Source organism: Tetrahymena thermophila, assembly GCF_000189635.1.
Source record: "Tetrahymena thermophila SB210 genomic scaffold scf_8254811, whole genome shotgun sequence".
Taxonomy (NCBI): Eukaryota; Ciliophora; class Oligohymenophorea; order Hymenostomatida; family Tetrahymenidae; genus Tetrahymena; species Tetrahymena thermophila.
This window is the reverse complement of record NW_002476567.1, coordinates 477030-498459: the sequence shown is the minus strand read 5'-3', so window position 1 is coordinate 498459 and position 21430 is coordinate 477030. Positions and strand designations below refer to the sequence as shown.

The 21430-nt window shown below is 21.6% G+C and overlaps 5 protein-coding genes across 5 annotated transcripts; 3 read left to right on the top strand and 2 right to left on the bottom strand. All coding sequences in view use genetic code 6, as the record gives it.

Moving 5' to 3' along the window:
* Positions 1-2060: 2060 nt before the first annotated feature.
* On the bottom strand, positions 2061-4392 carry TTHERM_00066980 (hypothetical protein; the record flags this gene model as incomplete). Its single annotated transcript, XM_001007734.2, has 7 exons — positions 2061-2141; positions 2217-2298; positions 2387-3016; positions 3191-3531; positions 3719-3892; positions 3949-4053; positions 4261-4392. 7 exons carry the CDS (start codon positions 4390-4392, stop codon positions 2061-2063), a joined length of 1545 nt encoding a protein of 514 aa, XP_001007734.2.
* A 1593-nt stretch (positions 4393-5985) lies between these two features.
* Positions 5986-8540, top strand: TTHERM_00066990 (START-2 domain protein; the record flags this gene model as incomplete). Its single annotated transcript, XM_001007735.2, has 8 exons — positions 5986-5997; positions 6089-6151; positions 6314-6430; positions 6527-6697; positions 6840-7106; positions 7262-7339; positions 7565-7666; positions 7785-8540. The coding sequence occupies 8 exons, from the start codon at positions 5986-5988 to the stop codon at positions 8538-8540; spliced, it is 1566 nt and encodes a 521-aa protein (XP_001007735.2).
* Positions 8541-11405: 2865 nt separating this feature from the next.
* On the top strand, positions 11406-11849 carry TTHERM_00067000 (hypothetical protein; the record flags this gene model as incomplete). Its single annotated transcript, XM_001007736.3, has 1 exon — positions 11406-11849. The coding sequence occupies one exon, from the start codon at positions 11406-11408 to the stop codon at positions 11847-11849; it is 444 nt and encodes a 147-aa protein (XP_001007736.1).
* A 2232-nt stretch (positions 11850-14081) lies between these two features.
* Positions 14082-18425, top strand: TTHERM_00068020 (hypothetical protein; the record flags this gene model as incomplete). Its single annotated transcript, XM_001007739.2, has 1 exon — positions 14082-18425. The coding sequence occupies one exon, from the start codon at positions 14082-14084 to the stop codon at positions 18423-18425; it is 4344 nt and encodes a 1447-aa protein (XP_001007739.2).
* Positions 18426-19259: 834 nt separating this feature from the next.
* On the bottom strand, positions 19260-21420 carry TTHERM_00068030 (AMP-binding enzyme family protein; the record flags this gene model as incomplete). The annotated part of the gene is made up of 3 exons (XM_001007740.2): positions 19260-19417; positions 19474-19718; positions 19778-21420. The coding sequence occupies 3 exons, from the start codon at positions 21418-21420 to the stop codon at positions 19260-19262; spliced, it is 2046 nt and encodes a 681-aa protein (XP_001007740.2).
* Between the last annotated feature and the right edge of the window lie 10 nt (positions 21421-21430).

Genomic DNA, 21430 nt, shown 5'->3' with positions numbered 1-21430 from the left:
TTATTTATGATTACTTATCAACCAATAATGATAAGTCTCTTTCATATTTAATATTTTATTATAACTACAATAAATAATTAAATTTTAATTATTGTATCTACTTAACTATCTTAAAATAAAAAAAATATACGAAGATAGTATACTTAAAACAAGAGTTTGAAGAATCTCACTCATTATTTTAGAATTTTAAAAATTTCTATAAATATATTTTAAAATTTAGATCGAATGTAAAAGAAAAAAACAAATAATAAATAAATAAATTACATAAAATAATACAATTTAATTTATATTATTTATTATGAATATTGTTTTGCTTTTTTAAATTAATTTCTTTTAATTTTAATATATTTTTGAGTATGATAATAAGAAAAAGTGTTTTATTACTTAATTAAATTTTATAAGAGAGTAAGATTTAATTATTTTTAGTTATTAATGTAAAAAAATAATAATAAATTCTTTTAAAATTATTTTAGTTAATTTAATAAAATTCAAATATCATTATTTTTATTTTTTTAATACTATCTAATCATTTGATAATTTTCATTCTTATCTACTATTAATCCTAATACGTTTACTTAATTTTAAATATTTATTTTTTGTTTTAAAATATCATGAATACAAAAATTATAATTCTTCTTCAAATTCAATTATAATATTTATTTTTAGTCAATAAATTGAGTTTTAATAAAATAATTATAAGTTTATTTTTCAATATTTTCATACAATAAATTAACTAAATTATGGATATTATTAATACCTTAATAATATTAAATTTTTAAGTGTAACTTAAGTAGATAATCTATTAATCCTTAAACACCAAAAACATTATTTTAAAATTATATTTTCTCTGTATTAATTATAAATGGATTTAAAATTGTTTTTATAAAAATTATGTTTTCGTTTCTTTTTTTTTGATGCTTTTTAGAAATTATAAATTAAGCTTTGTATGGTAATTTAATATTTCGTCAATATATTATTTGGGTACTCTTAATATTATTTTTAAAATGCTAGTTGAATTTTTATTAAAAGAAAATAGATAGTTTAATTAATATTTTATTAGAGAATGTTAATGAAACTTAGAATAAATTTAAACCACATATTTTGCAGCATCCATTAATTATTTTAATATTAGAACAATTATAAGCAAGTATTATTTAACTTTACTGAAGAATAAATATTATTTATTATAGTGTATCAGCTGTATATATATATTATGATCATTAGTATGAAAATTTGAAAGCAAGTTATACAAATATTGCAACAAATTTTTGAGTAAAATATTTACAAAAAGAAAAATTTAAATAGATGGAAAAAAGGAGGAAATAAATGTAAATTAATTTTTTCATTTTTATTAAAAATTGTTTTGATGATAAAAATAGTTAGTTAATTGTTAGATTTTAGTAAGAAGAAAAAGGATAATTTAGGAAAAGAAAAACTTATAGTTTAAAAAAGTGTAAAATAAATATACTTGATAGTTAGCTATTTCATCTACCTGATGAAATTAATTATTTTGCCTAGATTTATTCTATTTTTAATTTATTTTTCCAAATCTGAATGTAAATTTTTATATTAATAACAAAGTAGTCTTTAAAGCTTTAAGATTAAATTAACATCACACTTTAAAATACTCTAAATAATTAACAATAAGAAATGCAAAGATTTTCTAGATTTGTTCTGTTTTTTAAATTGAATATATTTAAAGGTAGAGCTTTAAATTTATGACCTAATTATAGGTAATTATTACAGCAAATATAAAATTTAATGATTAATGAAGTAATTTATCTTTTCTTGGGACTAGTATTTTATTAATTTAATTATAGTTTTGTTTTTCTATCAGACATGATAGAGAAAATTTTTAATTAATCTTTAAATTTTGTAAATTTGAAATGTATCATAAATCAATTAACTGGATCACTTACATTTAATCTTTACAATTAAAAAAATTATACAATCCATAAAAAAAGTAATTAACATCTATAAGATAAATAGAATTCTCATTTATCAGAATAATAACTTCTCAAAATCAAATCTGTCAATTTTCTATTGTCAGAAATATACTATCAAAACTATTAATTGACATCAGATGGTAATTTGTAAGATATGTTCGATATTGATGCAGTAGATATGGCATTCTTTTTTACCTTGGTTAAAAATTAAATAATTTTTTAATTTTATTTGTTTATGGTTTGATTATATTTGCTAGCAAATTTATTTACTTCTATTTCAACTTTAAGTTTAGCAATATTTTGAGAGAATTTTTCTCCATTAAGCTTAATCTAATCTTCTAATGCATTTATCCTAATTGATATTATTTAATAAATTTTATAAGCATTTCAAGTAAATTTTTATCCTTATATAACTAATTAATGTAATAGCTATTAATTACTTTGACTACACTCCTCTCAAATCTATTAGAAGTTTTTGGTATTCAGATGCAAAATTATTTTTAGTTTACTCTCTGCTCATAAAAATAATCTAATTCTATTGTTATTTGCATATTCTATCTAGCTTTCTACATAAATCCTATAAATATTATAGTTCTTCAATTTACTCAGGCTATTCACCATATAGTTTTTTTCTAATATTAGATTAAATAGTGAGAACATCTCCTCTCATATCGATATATTCTCTCTCTAGGTGATCATTATTTTAGTATTGTAACAGAACATTTTCCATAGTTTTGCTAAGTTTATCTATAAAATTATATTGTCTTACTATCTTTTGTTTGTAGTAGTCTTGTTTTGAAACTTCATTTTCAATAATTTTTCTTACATAAACACTATCTTTGTATCCTTCTTTGCTATTTTCTTTCATTAGTAGCAACTAACCCAAGTTCTCAATCAGAGCCTTTGAATTCAATAAAAAACTCTCAATATTTGCATTTAGCTTCTGCCAATAAACAACTTTGTTTAAGACTAAGCTCATTTAGGCAAAGATTTCTTTTTCATTCATCAATCGAATTTTTTGGTCAATATAAATTGAAAAATCAACATGTTCCTCACCCCAAAGTCTATTTCTATATGGAATTAAGAATAGATAAAATTAATTAAAGTATATTTATATATTTTGCATGGTTATTATATTGATAATAAAAAATTAATTTTAATCTCTTAAAATGGCAAATTTATGCTTGATTGATTCCCTCCCTCACTGGTTACAAATTAGTTAATATTAAATTTTATAATTTTACTTATTAAAACTGTAAAGCTATCTTAGAAGCCTATTTCCTTTGATATAGTCAGTTTTAATTACTTATTATGCTCTAAGAATTCTTTCGTGCTATTCTGAAATTTATTTATATTGATTTATAGTTAACTACCTCTCTTTCAGAGTTTAGGAGTATATTTTCCACTTTTCTTTATAGTTAGTAGGATCAAGCAAATCTATGTTTTTTTCAGATATAATTTTTTTAAGATACTACTTTTCATAAAGAGGGTTCTCGACTCCTTCTAGAAAACTTCTTGCGAGTAATTGATTCAAATAGTTTTATTCGCTTTGCTCCTAGCTTAAAGAATTTCCTTCTGTATCTGTCTTTTATTGTTAAAATTTAATTTAATAATAAAAATAAAATTGCTAATATATTTTTATGATTTTGTACAAAGGATATATATTTAGCTCGAAATTAATGATTTACTCATCATAATTTCCCCAATATCCAACTTATGTAATATACAGAGTTACTATTTGTAAGTTATTTAACTTAAATTAAAACTATTACAGAATAATGTAATGTCAGTAATAGTTATCCTACGATTATTTCCTTTCGCTTTTGAATAGTGGTTATAAGCAAGTATTTATTTGAGCCTTTAATAGAATACAAATATTAAATGGGTTAAATAACTCCTCTCCCTAAAAGAGTATGAACATTTTCATCTACAATATACACCTCAAGCTATAATATCAAAAATTTTCTTTAATATAATAATTTAATGTAATATTAAAATTTACTGTTAGTAAATCATCAACTTAAACAGAGTTTCCTCTCAAAGGAATGTAAAAGGTATTTGGAATAAAAGTTGGCTGAGAAATGCAATCACTAACATTTGTTTTTAACTGTTAAATAATAGTTATTATGATAAAATTGTTTGAATTTCCAATTATAATAAAATTTTAAAAATTATTTTGCAAAAATCATTTGAAATTTCTCCAACAAATCTACAATCTTCACTATTTACATCATTATTCAATGTAAATGGAGACAATTTATTCAAAATAAAAACTAAAACAAAGAATATCTCTGCCAAACTAACTCTTAAATACTTTCATCCCATAGCTCTTCAAGAAAATAGTGATGAGATATTGTTGCGGCTCAAAAAATTAGACATTATCAATTTAAATTTTTAAATAAAGTTGTTCAGTTTGCTCATTTTAATTGAATTATATTTAATTCATTACGAAAAGATAAAAAGATTGCTGATTATAAAGATAAATCACAATTTTTATGTAAATTATAATCACAATAGATTATTTCTAACTTTTTCCTTTATTTAGTTAGATCTAAACAATTTTTTCTATTTCCAGTTAAGAGAGTTATAAAACAACAATTATTTTATCGTATCAAAATTACGTTTAACTTACTTTATCTATTTTATAACGAAGTTATATTTTTTAAATAAAATGTAACGAGGGACAAAAAATTAATTACGACTTAAGCAAATATGTTCTAAGCTTCACAAATTATTATGCTTCTATAGTTTTACAAATTAAGAATATTCAATCAGTGAGTGCACTAAAATTGAAATTATAAATTAAATTTAATTGATTTACTACTGATAATGATTTTGCATGAATCTACTAATGATATAGATAGATAACTAATTTTTTGTTTTTATTTTAATGGAAATATCTTAAATATTGTTTCAGGATTTATCGAAATTTAACCAAATCAAATTCTAATTTACTCCCATTTCATAAATATTTTGAAATTAATTATAAATTTCTATTTCTTAATTAAAGTAAAAACTTGATAAAATATATACATATTTTAATTTTATGTAATTTAAGTATAAATTTTTTTCCTAAGATTATTTGGATAAAATTCTTGTCCTCCATGTGAAGTTCATTCTAATTTTTAACTTCTATCAATTAATAATGAATAGCGTGAGATTAATTTTACTAATTAGCATGAGAAATAGATTAATTATTTTTTTTTTTAATGTTTGTAGGTAAATTACTGCATTATTATAAAAGTAAATGATCTACCTGCCTTTTTTTAATTTCAAATCAATATTTTTGTAAGTTTCGCCAGCTAAAGCTATAAAACCTAATAAAATTTATGATTTGATCAAATATAAAGTTTCCAGAAATTTATTACTAATTAATCTAATAAACAAAACTAATATTTTGTTTTTTAAATAAAGTAAACCGATGCTTGTACTCATAAAATATGATTTTAGAAATGTCATTAATTATCAAATCAAAATAAACTTTTTTATTTTGAAATGTATTTATTATTATTTAATATTTAAATTCGTTTTTGAAAAATATTTTGAAAGAAATAAACGCAATTGCGTTAAAGCATTCTAGTGTTAGAAATTTAAAAATAAATGTAAATTTTAAGAGTAAAATTTACTGCTGATTGCAAAGTTGTCACAAAATCATAAATCTTTCACCGCTTTCGTGTTATATTTCTTTATTACTCGACAATCTTTGTTTTATATCTTTAATCTATTTAATATTTTGATATAATTAAATGAATTATTTTTTTCACTTCTTTAGGACAATAGACATTAAATTTCAATTAACCTTAAAACTTTATATGGGAAATTATTGATCTAAAAACTTAATAAAAAATTAATTAAAAAAAGAAGAATCAAATATTGAAAAATAACCTTTAAAAAGCAAATCAAATCAATCTATCTATCTATCAATCAGCGAGGCAAGCTCACTAATAAATAAACAAAAAACAAAGCAAAACAAAATAATCTTAATCAAAAACAAATATATAAAAAACAAAAGGACAAACAAATACAGTATAGAGAAAATATGTCAAAAATTGTAAATATTTTTTCATAATTTATTAGCAAATTATTTCAAGCGCACTAGCTAATGAACATAAAAATAATATTTATTTTATCTAAAATAATAGTCTAACTCATCTGACGATCTTCCTGCCGTCGATTTCGATCATTTGAAGAAATTTGAAAGCAGAGTAATTAATTTTTTACATATAAAGTGCTTCTATATATTTGAGCTTGACTTGATTTTTATTGTGGTATGATTACTTTTTATTCTACATAGAAATCAGCTCAAGCTTATTAAAGAAGTAAGTATTAATAACTGAATAAAACTGAATAAAAATGAATATAAATAGATTAATTCCGCAATCAGCGAATTCGAAGAAAAGCAATGCACTGGCTATAGCTACTAAGTCATTAAAAACATTTAATAAGAAGTTGATTAATATTTCTTGATGAATGAGAAACCTGATGTAATTTTTTAATTTATCTTTCAGTTATTACCACCATATAATTAACTTATCTATCCATCTAAAACACTTATAACTAATCAAAAAATTATAAAATAGTCAAAAGAGTTCATTGATTTAATGACATAAATTTGCACAAAATTAAATGAAAATCCTATTGTCGACTCTATTAACGAATAATTCTAAAGAAAGCCTTCATAAAAATACAGCAGCTACACTAATTACATCAGCTAGCCAACTTAAGACTTAGATATTGACGAAGAAATACAAGTAATAATTTTACCATATTCTTAATTGATAAGCATACACTAGATATTAAGCTCAATGCCATTTCATATTTAGACAATTTATTATAAAGAATATTAAATTTAGTTTGTATGAGAATTTATTTTAATTTACATTTATACAATAGATTGAAAGCTTTGTCCATTACAAGAATCATCAGGTTAGATATCAAGAACTTGATAATTTACAAGATTTAAATTTGGCAAAATCTCATAGTAATAGATCTAATTTATAGTAAAAATTGCAACAACTTAATGGCAATAACATTAACATCAGCACTCCTGCTGCTGTAGAATCTGTTCCCACAAAAAGTGATTTTGAAATTCATATGGAAAAAGCAAATTCTCACATTAAGGATATTGAGGAACTCTTAGATTCCAGAAAAATACTTGCAGTAAATAACCTTCATTCGTTTATTAATCTACTATATAAAAATGTATAAGTTTAAAGTAAATCTCTATTTTTAAAGATAGAGAATCACTTTATTGATAATTACATAATTACTTATAAATATTTCTTTAGCTTACTTATCTTATTTTACTTAAAAAGGCAAATAGAAAGGTCCTTAAAATTGAATAGATTCTAAGTGAATGTGAAGAACTTGATCTTTCAGAACAATAAAAAAAGGTAATTAAATTATTTATGAAAAATTGTGTATTACTATTTAATTCATATCAAAAAATTTCACTGAGGCATTTTTTTACTTCCTAAAAATTTATTAAATTTAATTTTATATTGATTCACAAAAAAAAAAGGCTGGATTAATCTAAATAAATATAACCAAATAACAATTAAAAATCATTTAAACAAATCTTTTTCAAATCTAATCGAATTAATTTTACAAAAATATAGACTATCGAAGAATTCAAAGAGAAGAATTTCAAACTCATTGAACTTATTAAGGATGAAACAGACTTGATCAACTACAACCTTGAAGTTCTTTAAGTAGAAGAGGTAATTTATTCATATTTTTGTATTTTCTTATATAAAAAACTAAAAAATATCTTTGGTTCTATTAATTTCAAAACTTCACAAGATGATTACATATTTACATTTATTTTAAATTAAAAAGGGCTGGATTACCGAAAAAGAAAAAGGAAAAATTAAAATTTCTTATTAATACCCTGATTCTAATTCTTTGAGTCTCAGAATGGAAAGCGAACTTGATCTTCCTCTAAGAAATCTTCTTTGCTTGGGTAACGAATTTGAATACTTTAAGGACTATGTTCCATTCGTTGAGGAAGGTAAATTAGTTAAGGATATCCGTAGAGCCAGTAAAATTGGATATGCTTGCATGGATGTCCCTATGGTTTCTAAGAGAGAATGTTATTTCTATGGTACTGGTTACAATTTACTTGATGAAATTGGCAGTATCCCACTCGTTTCCAAATCTATTCATAGCGACCCTGAATTTTGCCGTAAAATTGATCTTTAAATTCCCAAAACAACTAAATATGTTAGACTCGAATATAAATACTATGTATTCAATATTATACCTTTAGGCCCTAATAAATGCTATGTCAAAATTGTACTAAATGTTGACTATAAAATTCCACTTGTACCTAAATCTATTTAAAATTGGTGTGCTCGTAAATTCTCCCTTTATTTCTTCGAAAGAATTATCAAAAAAGCTACAAACTTCGCAGGTACTAATTGGGAAAAAGCTATGATTAAAAATAAAGAATTTTATGACTGGCTTGAATCATAAATATAAGAATTCTTAAAAAATTGTGATTTGACAGATAATTCTAATACTTTATAATAGGCAAAGGATAAAATTGCTGTCTACTTACAAAAGAAAAAATAAGAATAACAATAGGATGTTTGAATAAATATGAATAATGAATGAGAATACCAAAAATAATTTTCCAGTATTCAAAAAGAAAACAAGCAAGCAAGCAAATCCTTTTATTCTAAATCTAAATATAATAAAATAAAAAAATCTCATCTATTTTCTAGACTTAACCTAATTATCAACCAATAAACAAACCTTAATATAAAGAATTTATAAAAATGATTTTACTTAACATTATTAAATCACATACTAAAAAAATTAAATAATTATATAAAAATATAGTTTAATTAAGACAATTAATTAAGATTAAAAAAATGTAAATTAATTTATTTTATATCTTGCATAAATAGATAAAAATCTATCTATCTATGTATGCTCCACTCTTTGTATTGTATAGTTAAAGAAACTCACTCTTGTTTATTAAAAATTAAAATAATTCCAAAATAAATTTCAACTCATTTTCTGATAATGCTGGCAATACTGATCTACTTTAAACAGTTTAATAAGCTAAAAATAATTATTTAACTATTTTAGAAATCACTCTTAAAAAACGGTTATTAAGCTTTTCTAAAATTATCAAGACTTTTTTAGATAGTTTTATTTTTTTTAATTTGCATTCTTCTCTAATTCATTAATATCTTCTTATTTACACTTTACTGCTTTTGATGCATAATTTTTTAGGTAAAGAAATAAATTTTAATTTTAATTAAATTTTAAGGTAAATATTTTTATTTTGTATCCTATAAGTCATCATTTTTATATTTTTTAATAGTTAAAGGACTTTATCAACCTGCATAAATTTCAAATTTAAATTAAATTTTTAGTTTACTGAATATTTCAAATCAAATTTTGAAAGTTCCCTTTTTATTTTTAAGTAATCAAACATAGTTATTATCCTAATGATTTCAATATTTTTAAACAAAATAAAATTAAAGAACTAAAAGTTTCAAGTTGAAAAATATTTTGCCAACAATTTATTTATTAATAAAGAAAAAAAATATACATTAGTTTTATTAATATACAGCATAAAATAAAAAGCAATAAATAATATTTATATTCATATTTATTTGCCATATTCAACTTCTATTAAGAATATAATATAAGATAAAGATTTTAAGAATTCTATATTATTTTAAGTTGTACTCACTTATGTAATAAAAATATTAAGATCTACCAAAATAATGAGTACTAAAAATATCTTTAAAAATTTTAATTATATTACAATAACTGAAAATTCATTAATTTCTAATCAACCATCTCTTAAATTTCTTAAATTTAGCATTAATTTTTAATTCTAAATAATTTTAGGGTATTTTCAAATATATTTTATTTACTTTTTCTTTATTAAATAACTTTTTAAAGTGAATAAATACTATATATTTTAAATAAATAAATTTCAAAATAAATACCTAATTTAGTGTTTCTAATTTGGAATTTATCATATTTTTAAAAAACTAATTCATTTCTAAAAAATAATTAAAAAATATATTTTATTGAAAAGACAAAAATTTAAATTTACCTTTTTAATTTTTAATAATTTTGTAATTTATTTCAACAAGATTTTGAACAATTTTTTTATAAAAACACTTTTACAATAAGATAATAAATGATAGAAGCACAATTTGAAAACAGTAGTAAAAAAAAGAATATTTTTAACAAGTTGATAATATAAAATTGCAGAGTAACTCATCAAAATTTACTTAAAATATTTTTTATTTTTATGTTTAATTTAAGCAATTCGAGTTCTTAATATTAAGTGAATTATTTATATATTGTTTCTTTATTTTGTTACGTATGTATTTTATTTTACTAAATCATAGAATTTAACAATCATTAAAATATCACAGAATTTAATAGGAATTTATTATAATCTAAATTAAGTGATTTAAAATTATCAAATTTATGTAAATACCTCCAGTCACATTAAATTAGCTTCAGGTTAATTTATACAATTAACTAAATTGATACCATTGATTTATTAATAACTAAGTTAAGCTTAGGGGAATCATAATTTATATAATATCCATTTAAAACTAAATATTCCTCCTTTATCCTGAAATGGTAAATATAAACTGTTTTAATACTTTCATTGGTTTTAAATATTTGAAACTTAGAGTTTTAGATTTTTGCTTATTCTAACAAATTCGCTTACAGCAGTTATCATGATAAATATAGAAAAAAAATATTTCAATTTTAAAAATAGATTTATTAATAATAGTATAAAGTATCAAACTTGTATATATAATATTAGTTATACAAAATGCTTCTTTTTTTAATTTTCCCTAAAAAAACAACATATTTGTTGAGTTTTTTTGATATTTTTGATATCTCAAACACTTGTTATATTAAAATTGATAGACTTATACATGAAAAAAATGAAAAAGTGGAGTTTTATTTGATCTTAATTGTTGGTAGTACCTGCATAGTTGAAGGGATTTAATGCAATATTCGAATTCGATTGTTTTTAGAAAGATATCTTTAGGAGTGGTAGCTATTAACTTGAATATATCATCAACTTCTTAATTAAATAAACAAAATTTCTGAGAGTCAATGGAATGATAATTAATCAACCGCTTAGTAAAAATCTAAAAAATTGATCAATCATAAAAGAAACACTCCCATAGAAGTAATTAAATTAATGTTATCCCAATAAATTTGATTATCAAAAAAGATATTCATTCATATATTAATTAATTCTAAACAATTTTGGAATCAATTTAAAGTACTCTTTTTAAATCAAGAAACAAATAAACAAACAAACACATTTTTGAAATTAATTAATCAAAAAATTAAATAAATAAAATAATTAACAACAAAGAATATTAGCAAAATAAACATTCAAAACACCTACTTTTAGGTCTAACAAATAAACATAGCAATTAGAATAAAGTATTTCAAATGTCAGCTTAAAAAAAGCATTTATTATCAAAGCTTAGAGGACAATCTATTCTGGTTATTGACACCTAAAAAGATACCTATTCACATTTAAGTGAATTGTTTGAACCCTCTGTGAAGGTTTTGTTTTCTGACGATTAGAATGATTCTATATCCATAATATAAGACAAAAAGCCAAATTTAGTTTTCATAAATTGTGACTCCTCAATAGGCGCACACACTCGTTTTGATGGCTACGAGATAAGCCAAGCTATAAAATAGCTTGAGGCTTTTTCTCTCATACCTTCTATTCCAGTAATTCTTTATGCTAAGGTTAATTCTATTCTTAACAAAGAGAAATTTAGGATGAGTTCTGCAGATTCTCTAATTATATCTCCATTTAATGAACAAATAATCATAGAAAATTTATCTCAATTACCTATGTATAAATTCTTGATAGAGCAATGAAAGTATAAAATAATAAAATCTTAAACCCATTACATAAAACTATTTTATGTAAAACACAATTAAATAATCTATTTTTCTTACTTTTAATAATGATAAGAATAACTACTCTCCTTACTAAAATTAAAACAATAATAATAACTTCGAATTTTTTAATTTACTAACAAATACAAACAAAAAAGAATCAATTATCTAGCCAATAAACAAAACAAACACAAAAACAGATATATAAATAGTTAATTGCCTACCAATTTATAATTGATTGATTCTATAATAATTAATTTAAAGTATATATACATATATAACAATAATATTTAAACTTTTATTTCTTGAGTTGTAACAAATGTATATTTTTTTAAATCTTGCATAAATTTATATTTTCAAAACATTTATTAACACAATTTTTACTTGCTCCTAAAATTTTTTTAAGTAATTAAATACTTCATGCTAGTTTAAAGGAAGGAATTTGTTTTCTAAATAAATAAAGAAACAAAAGAAGTAATATTATACAAATATTGCTTTAAGAATATTTTATGGTATGTAAGTTTTAATAATAATTTGAAATAGAAAAAAACAATAATTTTCTTTATTTTTAGAACAAAGAGCTAAAATTTCTTTTTAAATAATTAAAGGTAGTAACTAACTTGACTAATTGTAAAAAAAACACAAAAATATTCTCTTGTTTTTTTCTATATTAACTTTGTATTTATTTTTTAAAAATGTGTGGATTTTTTAAATTAATGATGAATTTTTATTTTTCATAAAAATTACAATTTAAGAAATAAGCCAATTTTTTGAATTAGAATCTAAAATTAATTAGTAAAATAAATCTAATCAAAGTTTTATTTATATTGTAACTATCTGTAAGTTAAAGATCAAGTTTCTATTTAAATAAAATAAAATTTTTTTTGCATAAATAAATTAGTATTTTTCTAATTTTTTTAGGTTTTTTTTTACTAAAATAAGTTTTTATTCAAGAATAAAATTCTATCAGTCATTTCATTATAATTCTCTATGATATTAATTTTTAAATAGCTATTTAATCAATTGTAATATTTCTTTCTATTTATAGCTTTTCATAATAAATAATTTCAAAAATAAACTAAATAAATACTGTTAAAATTATTAAAAGTAAAAATGAAATTACTACGTCATATTAATTAAGCTTAGAACTTTCGATGTAAGTGCGATTGATTTGAATAATATTAAATTATTGTAAAATTAATTATTTTAAAAGAATTTTAAATTACTTTTAGATATTCTTTTTATCAGCTACTTTACTTTTAATTAATTTTATTATTCAGAACAAATGAGTGTTATATTTTTTAAATTCTTTTTTGGCTTATATAAAAATCTTATTTATATATATAAGTGATGTTTGTTACTTTTGATAACTCAAGGCTACTCTCTTGAGAAGTGCCCATTTATTTTTTTTTTTGAAAGACTAAAAAAATAAATTTAAATGATTTTTTCAAAAAATTAATATTAAATAAAATATATTTATTTATATGCATAAATATTGTTTAAATTCGTTTTAGATTATTTGAGCTCATAAAAATTTATTTTGATTTTTCAAAAAATCATAAACAAAAATAAAACTCATAAAATAATCTACAATATTTGTGGAGATATTGTGAAAACATCCAAGTAAATTAAAAATTCTTCTCTTTATTCAGTTTAAAAAGTTGAAAAAATAGTATAAATTTATTGAAATAATTTTTATTTTGATAAAAAGATTAAAAAACTTTCTTAATCTTCATCAAACTTAAATAAAGGATTGTATAATAACGAAAAAATTTTTAAAAAAAAATTTATCTTTTTGCTTTTCAAATTAAGTAATTTAAAAAATTTAAACAATAAAATATATTTAAGAATTTAAAATTGAAAGATAGTTTTTAATTTTCTTTTTATATGAAAATCTTAAAAAATATTTAAAAAAAGGTTTGTTCAAATTTATATAATTATACGATTAAAATTTATTTATTCTTTCTTTGGTTTTTGTTAAGAAAATTAATTTAATTTATAAAAATATATTGAAGCAATTTACTAAAAATTCTTTGATAAATAATGACGAACTAATAATTTATCTCTTTTATCAAGATATTTTTTGCATAATAGTTTACTATGACTTCTTAGTTTTTTTATCAAGGAATACTTTTGATTTGATACTACTATTTTTTTTATTATTTTTATGAATTGATAAATTAATTAGAAAAGGATAATTATATTTGAAGGATGAAACAAATAGCGAAAAACTTTCTTTTAGTTTTTGTTTTGTTACTTAATTTAGCAGCAATATCTTAAACCTAGTCCATCGATGTTTCTATTAATCTGTAATAGAATGAATATAAAGAGATAGATTTATCTGAATATTTTGGCGTTATTTAAAAACCCTTTTACCTTTACACAACTTAGAACATTAATGGAGTGAAATTAATTAATCCATTAGTTTTTTAAAATCAAAAATATGAAGAAGCAAACTTCTAAAAGTTAGATTCCTAAGTCATTTTTCAAACAAATTGTACTTACTCTGTTAGAATTGGTGTAAAAATTTAATAGGATGCATCTTAAAATACAGTATTCACGATAGTTGTAGATGAAATTTAAAATATACAATAAGTAATTACAATTAATAATCTAAATTCATTTTAAATTGCTAACCCTTATTCCACTTAAATGAATAACATCAGAATACAAATTTTGAAAACATATTATAGAAAAATATTCTTAGTAATTGATTCAAACTAACCAACACTTATTTACAGTATCGATTCAAATATGTATAGGTATAGTTAGGTAGATATAGATTCAAAATTAATAAATTACTAAGGTCTTTAAGCTTAATTGAGAAATTAAGATACATATAGTTAAGGGTTTTGCTTTTAATTTGGAATCTAAAAGCCATCAATTGCTTTTTCAGAAGATACTGAATAACAAATTAAACTAAAGAGTTATTTATACAACCCTTGTGGCGATAATTACTATAATATATAATATATTGAAAACGATGCATTTTATTTAGTCAAGTGCACTTTATAAACAGGAAACTTTTTCTTTGGTGTAGCGTATTACTTAAAGAAAAATTTTTTTGATGAAATTTAATTTGTTAAGAGTGATTAATATTTTGCAAACAATGTCTAAAATTAATAGAGTTAAATAAAAACTATCACTAAGACAGTTAATATTAACCTTATTTATGTTCTAGAACTTTATTCAGATACTGCATTCAATTAAATGAAACTGTATAAGGTTAAGTTTTATTAAGACACAAACAGTTTATAAGTAGAGACAATAAATTTCTAAACTGATTTTGATTTGAATTTTGATTTCGGTGTTTTCTTTATACAAAATGATTTGATTGCTGCTGTAACAAAAAAATATATTTTAGGTTTTTCTGTGCTTAAAGGAAGTCTCGTTTATAAATTCGAGCTAGAGAGTATTCCAAACTTAAGCTTAATTGATGTGAGCTAAGTATTTAGTACATTATTATTCACATATGTAAAGGATACAAACCCAACTATGTATGAAACTTATTAAGTTAATTTGTCCCTACCTTTGATGACTATTGACATGACATAAATCATAGCTTCTCCCTTTTATTTTAGTGTCAGAGAATAGGAAAACCCATTTCAATAAATAATCAATTTCAAAATTTAGACTTTAAGCTCTACCTAACCAACCACAACCCTAACACTGAATTAATTAAACATTTATTAAGTGATTCAGTAAAGCAAAGGTAATCTGCAAAATTTAAATTTAGAAAAGTACATATTTGGTTCTAATTTAGAATTAAATGTTAACTAACAAAGCACTAATGACATTCAAATCAAATATGAAATGATAAAACCAGCTCAATTGATTTCAAAAGTGTAACTTGAAACAAAGGACTTATTAAATTTATCATCAACATACATAAAAGATATATATATCGGAGTTTACTAGGCCAACGATGAATAAAAATCATACAATATTAAACTTCTCAAATTATCTGCAGATTCTGATAACATAAATAGCTTTAAAATAATTGATGAAGTAAGTACTAACAAAGGAAATATATAATAAGACATAAATGGAATCATATGCATCACCGTTAAATAACTTGTTTAGGTCTTCTTACCAATATCATATAATGAAAATTATATTTTAGGATCAATTATCTATTAAGACTCAAGTAATTTTCAAAGTTTTTCTTCAGATCCAATCAACAAATATATATTTATGTCATACGAATTATATGTAATGGTGTTTGCATACCTTCCTGAGAAAATTAACTCATAAAGCAGATATATGAATTATGTTTAGTCAAAAATAAATGGATAAAGTAAATCTTTTTAAAGCATATAATATAATCCATATAATAATATATTATACTTTACAGACAACAAAATAATATATTCCTATAATTATTTCAATTAATACTAGAGCCAATAAATACAAATCCCTTATGGTTCAAAATAAGAATTAAATAGGAATGTCATTTTATTATTCTCATGCTTTGTTGTCTTTAGACAATACTCAGATAATACTTAAGAAATTAGTATTTACAGTTATAATGACTAAATTAGCTTTAGCAATATTGCTATTGATCCTTAGTATTTGAGATCACTTAATGGATTAGGATATACACTATAGATTTCTAACTTTTTGATGATTCGAAAATCTGCTAATATTTTTAATATGCAGGAATATATTGCTATCCCTGCAACAAGCTCAAATAACGATAAAGTTTATTTAATCTTTAGAATGAACTAAGTTAATTCACAAAACCAGCTTTACTGTGCTATTCCTGCAGATCCTAATTTCTTTAACATATTTCTCTTTGGAAATGAGCTTATTGGTTTTATCAACACTTAAACAGATGCTCCTTCACTTTCATTTTACAAGTTTTCCTATTTCATTTAAATATCTATGAATTATCAAATTTAAGATCAAAATTTTAACTCAGATATTTTTTTTTCTACATCTGCATAGATTTAAGTAGTAAATAGTCAAAATAACCTCCGAATATTAGATTCAGATAGTTTATAAATGAACATGAATCTTAACCTCTAAAAAGATCTAACATCATAACAAGGATATATCAATAAGCAATCAAATGGAGTTTTATCACTATTAAATTATTTTGACTCATAAAACTTGAAATTTAATGATCTCTACTACTTCAACGATAATAACGTTTATTCCGGAAATTTCCTAGGTTGGTAGATTGCCTACAGCTTACCTCAGCTAAATTTGCAAATATATCTTCAAAATAGCTTGATTGGAAAATATACTAATGGAATGAATGCATATGATACTATCTTATTTGGAGAAATTATTGTTTTGACCTACCAAAACAAGTTGATCTTCAAAAATGTTTTTAGCTTGAATCTTGGTGAAAATTTAGATTACTGTTATTTATAAACAGATGAATCTTCAATTTAGGTCACATTAGATCCTATTACCAATAAAAATAAAATAGTATAAACATTTTTTACTCTATGTTAGAACAATTAAAATTCTTCAACTCAACAATTTAATCGAATAACTGTTTTATAATAACCTTAAATGTACAGCTAAGATCCTGAGATTTAGATAATAGCAAATTAATCTTGGATATCTACTTCTATCCAATTTGATAAAAACACACAAATCTTAAATAAAATTTTTAATGATCCTAATTTAGGGCTTATCGCTTCAATCCAATAGCTTTAAACTATAGGATAGTCTATGTGTTAAATAAATCTTTCAGAGCAGGAGCAAGGGCCATTTAGTTTTGATTGTTCAGTTTATGAAACTATGAGTGCTTTAAATATAGTTTATACTATGTGGAGTAATCAATGTGAATCTAATATTTTCTTTACTTAAGAAGGGTTAGCATATTATTAAATTTCAAAGACACTTGATAAGTTCTAAGTAATAAATATCAAAAATATTTTATATAGTTAGAACCAAAATGTAAATTATACTAATCAAGTCATAAAAGCGTATAGCATCTCCAAGATAGACTCAACAAAAGTTATTCTGGGTTTTAATAATTTTAGTATATTTGAAGTAAATATCATTTTTAATAAAGATAAGATATTTGAAAAGTTAACATCTACCCAATATTTTACAGAACCTAATTATATTTTTGCTGGCTTCGCTAGCTAATCTAGTGACCAAGGATAAACTATACTTGCTATGTATAGTCTTTAAGAAGAGTAAAGCATAACATTTTTCTATTACTAGACTACATAACAACTCTACACTGTCAAAAATTCCTTTAAATATTAACTTGTTGATCCACTTTCTCTAAATGGATAAATGAAAATATTTTTTGTCAAATAAAATTGTTATTTTTTTATGAACATTAAAAATGATAAAGTAGGAAGTATCGTAGAAATAAGCTACACTGGAAAAAGCTAAATAATAACACGTAGTTTTAACACAACAAATAGTTTTGATTAAATAGGATTCTACTTAACACCTTTAGGAGTTAATTCTAATTAGAAAACTACTTTACCTGTTTAAGTAAAAACAAGTTAAGTAACCAACCTCTCACAACAGAAAATAGAATTTTTCTTATCCTTAATACTCATAGGATCTATCATTTTGTGATAACTTAAAATTATTTAATGTTATTTATCTTTTATATTTTTAAAGAGTATTTTTTTAAAAGGATTCTTATTTTGTGATTTTTAAATAAAAGTTTTATTTCAATTAACTTTCATTAAGTATTCTATTCTATTTTAAACATATTTTATATAAATTAAAAGATGCTTTGAATAAATTTCATTTTTAAAAATTTAATACAGATACTCTTGGATATACCTTATCCGAGTAGCTGAAAACAAAATTTATTTTTCCATTTTTTTAAAAAATTTTTAGAAAATAAAAAAATTTTTTGAACTTACAATATCTTTAATTTTTTTCAATGAAACATTATATAACTTAAAATACATTTTCAAGAATTTTTCAAATATTTCTTTTTTAATTTCAAAATATTTATTTAACAAATTTAAAATTTGCTTTTTTCTTCAGAATGTTTTAGAAAAGGAGTAAATAATAAATTTTTCATGTATTTTTAAAATATTTAATTTAAACTGCTTATTCAGACTAAAAAATCTTAAAATGCCGTTGTTAATAGGATAAAATTTTAAATAAAATTACTTAATTAATTAAACTAAACCATAATAAATCCTTAAAGTTGAATTCCTACATTTATGAATCCACAAGAATTAAAAAGTGGAAGTTCTACATTTTGTAATAAACATTATTTTTAGTATAGTCTTAAAATGATGTTATGATATCGTGTAATATCTCTTAAATTAAGGTTCAATTGAAAATTTTGATATAAAGATCTTTAGAAATTATATTGAAAATTAATTTATACTGCAAATTAATGATGATTTACTGTATTTAAATATATATTTAAATGAATTTAATATCTGATCAATTTTATTCAGTTTTGAAAATGGAGGATATTATTCTTTTGTCCAAATCACTCAAATTGTCGCTATTTAAACAATTTTCTATATAACTTTAGAAATATTAAGATTATAATTCTATTGAAGACAATATTTCTATTTGGTTTTGTAAAAAGCTAATTTCTTTATTTTAATTAAAATATATTATTTAAATTTTATTATCAATTACAAAAGAATACATTTTTATTTTGACATGTCACCTTTCTTTTCTTAATTCAACTTTTTACAAGAAGGAGGAGAGCAACCAATAAAATTTATTGCAGCTAACTATTATTGAGTTAATAGCATCATTATAGCTTTTTTCAAAAATAACAAATCTTTGTAAACTTCAAAAATATTTAGATATCTCATTACTTCCTATTCTATTTCACGTTTTATTTAATTTTAGATTTCATTTTCAGGCTTTCTAAATAGTTAACAGCACCTTTTAAATTAAAAAATATTGATCTTTATTATCTAAATACTTTTAAAAATTAAACTTACTTTTTGCTAAATAATATTTTGCGCACCTTAATTAGATTATTTTTATCTTAAATCACTTTTAATCTATCAATCAAATAATCTTTGCAACTTAACTTTTTTTCTAAAAGTTACTAGGTATTTTCTGTTCTTAGATGATTATTACTTTAATTTGTAATTTATGGAATTTCTCTTTTAATTGCTTCTGAAAATGTCATAGTAATTTCATTTTTTTTGAATGATAAATTATCATTTTATAAATTTTTTTTGACTTGTTAATTTTTCAAATGAGATTACTTTCTACTTGTTATTTTACTATTACGCAATGTATTTTCCTCATTAATTAATTTATCACTTTAAGAAATTTATTTTGAATAGAATATTGATTTTGGTGTTTCATCTTTATTTTGCTCCTTTTATTCATCTAAATAACTGTTAAAATCCAATTAATTTGGTAAAAGTGACTACTTATTGTCAACCTGTTCTTTTGATTTTGTTAAAATTGTTGGTACACTCACTTAATCTTAATCTTAATTAGTATTTTTTTCTTCTATATCCTCAGACTTTTTCATTTTCTTGTCAAAAAAAATTACTTCTTAATTTTGGAATAAATTATTTATTCTTAGAATTGATTCATAAGAATTCTAGTAGAAGTTTTGTAAAAAAAGTAAAAAAAAATCTTGTTTAATTAATTCTTGGGCTAAATGCCTACCTAAATATCCTAGAGTCATAGATATAGCGAATATCGTATTAACAAGAGCTAATACTTCTGGAAAAGTAGGATATTAAATATCGATTTGCTAAATTATATTTCCTAGTTAAAAGCACATCTCTCCTAAAGGTATATAATTTTATAAAATATTAAGTTATTATGTCTGAAACTCGTATGAACCAAGGGAGGAATATTCAACTGAAGATTAGAAAAATATTCCATTTTTGATGGTAGTTAAGTATTTTTAAGCTGTTAAATAAGTAAAAGAACCCTATGATGTGCTTAAGTATAAATACTTATCTATGTAGTTGATTTCTATCTATTATGAGGTGAAGTTATACTAAGACATAAGTAACTTAATATGTAATTTTGATTTCCACATTCCAATTACATTATTCAATTCTGTTTGATTTGCACAATTCGGAGGAGTTTATTATTGAAAATAATCTGAGTAGCAAGCAAAAGTTAGAATGAGTATTTATGAAAAGATGTTTTAGTTGCTGTTTAACTCTAAAAGTTAATCGGAAATAGGGGAAGTATCGATACAAGTGAAGTCTGAAAGCAAAGGATTCTAACAGCTTTATAATTTTAAAACTGTTAAATTTTCAAAAGATTTATTTTGATATCTAAATATTGCATAGTGATTCAGATATGTTTTATTGTTTATTTTTTCTAGTTCAATAAGGTTTTTATTTTAATCATACTCAAATCTAAATGCGATGAGATCATTGATCAATGGCAAGTCTACGCTCTACGAAATTAAACTTTAAGATCTGTATTTTGGGTCTATCTAATTTGTGAAATAATGATACGACAAATAAACAAAATATGTAAACACAACAAGAATAGTAACCAAAGTTAAAACAAACCCTGTTGTAGTTGCTTTTCTTCTGTCTTAATTTTGAATATTAAATAAGAAATGTGATGAAAAAATATCAAATTTAGCAATATTCATTCTTTTTTTA